Source organism: Belonocnema kinseyi, chromosome 2 (genome assembly GCF_010883055.1).
Source record: "Belonocnema kinseyi isolate 2016_QV_RU_SX_M_011 chromosome 2, B_treatae_v1, whole genome shotgun sequence".
Taxonomy (NCBI): Eukaryota; Metazoa; Arthropoda; class Insecta; order Hymenoptera; family Cynipidae; genus Belonocnema; species Belonocnema kinseyi.
Window position 1 is genome coordinate 3361127 of NC_046658.1, and position 4720 is coordinate 3365846.

A 4720-nucleotide genomic window follows, 5' to 3' on the forward strand; every position below is an offset into this window, starting at 1 on the left:
TAACCTATCCTTGAAACAACCGATTTATAACGTTCATTTATGTATAAACAACGTGTAACGTTGCAGTTTTCAACTAAACGTTCTGTTAACGGCTTTTCTCCCCTTCGTCGATGCCCTAATCAGTAAGGGCTTAAAAGGAAGGAACATAGGCTTGTAAGGGCTACAAAAATGTTTATGATCAGGTATCCGTTCCCTCTTTTTAGACTCCACTTAGAGCTTTTAGTTTAAAACGATCCGAACTCGAAGGGAAAGTCACAGTTGACTTAAGGTTAATTAATGTTTGTTTTTTTATTTGATTCATTTGTTGTTATCCACGATTTATTCGACGAAATATACTCGCCAGGAATACTGCGGAGTCAATAAAAGGGGAGGACCAAAATCGAACTTTAACACTTAGTACCAGCCAACATCCCACCTACATACAGAAACAGTAACACATTCGAAATCCGAAAATGCAGCACTTAACAATTATATCCATTAATTTGTTTGTAAAAATTAACAAAATACAGGATATTTATCTACAAGTTGCATTTTTATTCAAAAAAGTACCTTTACTAATTCTACACCTTTGTGAAGAAATATCGACGAAAGGGGATAAGCAAATATCGCAAATATAACCAATTGCAAATTTTAAGTTAAATAACAAATTTTAAAATAAAAAATTCAAAAAACGTGCACCTCTTCTTTAAAGTACGATTCTTCATGAGTATTTAAAAAAAGCTCTGATCCGTTAAAAATTGAGGATTCGGCTGATGTTTGTCCCAAAAAAGTGCTTTTTTCCCCACTGTGCGGCGTTTTTAAAAAAGGGTTTCTTTTTTATTATTTATAATATTTATGATTGTTTAAATATATAAACAAGTTTAGATCATTGCCAAGTACTTTTCTCCTCTTTCCTAGTATAAAGTATGTGTTATACGAATACCCGGCAAGAAGAGAAGATTAGAGAAAAATTAATATTTTCAGATTTAAACGAAAGAGTGAGCATTTTCTAATTTTTTTGAATGTGCTAATTTCCCATCGGGCGTAGTGACCAACGAAAGAATAGGTTTATCTCCAAAACCAATTATTTTTTATTTTCTTAACGATTGACACTTGTGTTGTATTTCATGCAGGCGAATATGTTTTTCAATTTTTGAATTCCTATTAATCCGATCAGTAGACCCACCTCTCATGGTTATTTTTAATTTCATTCTTAGATGCTGTATTTTTGACTTATTTAATTCCCTCTAATATGTCCACAAAATATGTGCACTTACATAGTTTCTATTCTTCCGCGTGCAACATAAGTTTAGAAATTTCAAATTTTTTGTCAAGGTTATTTTTAATTCCATACTTACATGATTTATTTTCGATTATTTTAATTCCTTCTAATCTGTTCACAAAATATGTGCACATGCATAACTGTGGATTAATTTCAATTATAATATTTTATATTATTTAAACAAATTATAGATTTAATAATATAACAAATTAATTTAATAATGTTGTGTAAGGTAAACAAAATTTATTTATCTTGAAACAGAATTATAAAAATATTCTTTGACAATAATACAAATTATTTTTATTAACATAATTATTTTATATTTATAACTGATCTTTTAAAAGGACTAGGTTTTTCGTCTTTAAAATGACATTATTTTCTGTCATTCTATTATTTCTATTGCCTTATTTTCATTTTTTAATTCCTCCCAATACGCTTCCATGAATTTTTCCAAGTCGATTAAAAAGAATAGATTTCACCTTTTTTTTCTATTCCTTGGTGGAACTTTCGACGGAGGAAATTTCACGTATTAATGGGAATTCAGATTCGGAATTTGTCTGAATTCTTCTCTTCTTAGGGGTATCTATAGATTCACGCGCGCAGCGTAAAACACAGGAGTTCAATTTGATATTTTTGCATAGTCCACCAAAAATACTTTTGTTCACGGAAAAATGATTATTATAGTTTTTTTCTTGAATTAAAACAGTTTAATTAAAAGTTTTAACGAATACCTTCTTTTTTCGCGGCTTTTTCAAAAATAAGGTTCTTTCTCACGGTTTTTTATGAGTAAGGTCTCTTTTCTTCTTTTTCTTGTTTCATTCAACCAAATTTTCATCTATGTCCAAGAAAACAGTGTTTTTTAAACAACAACTATTTTTTGACTATACCAGTTGGAAACTAATTAAGGTTAAATTGTAAATTTAAGTTCAACTAAATTTTCATTGAAATAGTATATATTCATTACTTGATCTGTATATAACATTATTCACCATGTTTGCGAAATTAATGAAATTAAGATATTTATTGCACACTTTGTCTGGTTTATCTAGACATTATATATAATGTCTAGACAATCTATGAAATAGAGAGTATTCCACACTTTTCCTGGGTTCAGTTGGGTATTATATATTGTACAATGTATTTATAATTGAAGGCTCACACTGCATACGGACTCGAAAGTAGGCCTAGGAAAAAAGTTAGTGCATACGGCCGTATATGCCACGATGCTTGATGGCGTAAGTGACATGCTTTATAGTGTGGTCTCACCGCGGCGTCATTGATTTTCAGAGCAAGTGTCGATTCTGATTTTTTGAAGTTTGTCCGTCAAAAATTATGAATTCTTGAAAAGAAATATTTGCTGCAAAAGTCACTTTTTATGTGTTCTCTTCATTAAAGTTCTCTTTTTGAAATTCAGTAGAGTTAACCAATAGCTTAAAAGTACTTTTTTCTCTTAAATTCACAAATTAAACAGTTATGCAACTTTTTATGAGTCAAAATTGATGCGTTCTGGTGCGCACCGATCTTCGACCAGGGCCTTCGCGCACATAGTTATCTTTTTCAAAGCGATCTTTTTGTGATTCAATAAAGCTAATCAATAGCTTAGAAGTGCTTTCTTGGTTTTCTTTTAAATTAAACAAGTAAGCAGTTACGCAACTTATTATGTAACAAAGTTCAAGCTTTTTGGAGCTCCTCGATCTTTGACCATGGCTTTCTCGCACATGGTTATCTCTTTGAAAGTGCTCTTTTTGCGATTCAGTGGAGCTAATGAAAAGCTCAAAAGTAATTTCTTGCTTTTTTTTAAATTGAAAAATTAAAAAGTTACGAATTTTCATGTATCAAAATCAGAGTTTATGGGACACGCTGTACCGTTGATAAAGGTTTTCTCGGAGAAGGATGCTTCTTTCAGGATGTTCGTTTCATGGCTCGATAAAGCCTACCAGTACTTTGAAACTTTTTTGCATTTTTTTCGTTTAAAATTATTTTCGTGAAAGTTACACAGTTTTTTAGTTCTCCTCTTAAATTCGGAGTTCTGCACTTATGCCTGGATGCAGTGTGCCCCTTCAATTCAATTTCCACTAAATTGCAATTAAGAAAAGGTATCTCAAAAGGGCCTACTATATCGCAAATATTTTTGTTTTCGGGAAATTTCAGAGGAAGTTCGTGTAAACTGGCCTTAAAATACGAACACCTGATTAAAATACGAATTTCCATTGAAATTTAGGAAACACAAGTTCTAAAATTTCCACTGACGGACTGCGATAAAGTAACTCGTAGCGCAACTCACAAGAAATGAAAAATTTGTTGATTTATACACATCCCTTAGTGAGATATTTAGAACTTACTCACTCGCGTTTCTAAATCGAATCGCGAAACAAAAAATAATTGACAGGAATAATTTAGTAATAATGTTTACTCGAACTATATAATAGGCAAAAAGTATAAGTTCGTTATTTTAATCGGAAATATGACACAATAACCATTTTGCAGATTATTTTTTCTATAGGAGAAAGAGGTATTAAATTAAAGGGAATGGGAATAGTCATTGAAAAAAGAAAGCGAACTTTTTAAAGAGAATCATCAGAAATATATGAAATAAGAATAAAAGCAGCAGAATATGCCATTTAATTATTATATTATGATGACTTCAAGTTTGCTCCCAATTTGACGATCACTCTTTTTTGAGTATCTCTTTTAAACGATAAACTGATCAATTTTATTTCAGGTATGTTCGCAACCGAAAGACCTACAAACGAATTCTAACGACATATATAATTCATTAGTGGAAGGAAATATAGACGTTCCTGCAAGAATTAATACTTAGTGATAATCATATCTTAATGCATTATATGTATCACTTACGCTTCGAAAATAGCAAACAATTTATTTTAATTTAATTTATTTTGTAATACTACTTTTTCCATATAACTACTTATTTCATACATTTCATTTGTATAACGCAAACAAATTCAACCTTATTTATACACTGTTTGTGTGTAATTTACAAGGTCAAATATTTTAAATAAATAAAGTTGGAAGTTATGACAATAAATACGAAAATTGGTTTCAGAAATATATTACGTTTTTATTTGAATAAATAAAATAATCTTAATAATTAATTATTTCATTCATTAATTTATTCATTCATTTCTTACACATGTTGAGAGACAACTGATCTATGCTACGAGGTTTCCAACATACACTAAATTAAGTAAATAAGTAAGTACATACATAAGTCCATAAGTAGATGTACTAACAGACATTTGTCTCAAACATGTGTACGATTTTTCATTACGACTATTACAAATTTATCAACCAGTTTGGAATCAGTGGAGATTCAGGAGGAAAGGGCGCGAAGCCAAGCATCTTCGTAGAAAGGAAATACTAAGACCAGACACTCTATTATGTTTTTTTAATTGTATTATGTCTATAAATTTATTTTATATTTGAATGCAACTTATT

At 30.2% G+C, this 4720-nt stretch overlaps 1 protein-coding gene across 2 annotated transcripts in view; it reads left to right on the forward strand.

Moving 5' to 3' along the window:
- Window positions 1-4327, forward strand: part of LOC117167561 (1-phosphatidylinositol 4,5-bisphosphate phosphodiesterase gamma-1) — a 400270-nt gene extending 395943 nt beyond the window's left edge. For both annotated transcript variants that reach the window (XM_033352585.1, XM_033352586.1), the window contains one exon: window positions 3984-4327. In XM_033352585.1, coding sequence (XP_033208476.1) covers window positions 3984-4082 — 99 coding nt within the window. In that variant the 3' untranslated portion in view covers window positions 4083-4327. The remainder of the gene's footprint in view (window positions 1-3983) is intronic.
- Window positions 4328-4720: the final 393 nt, after the last annotated feature.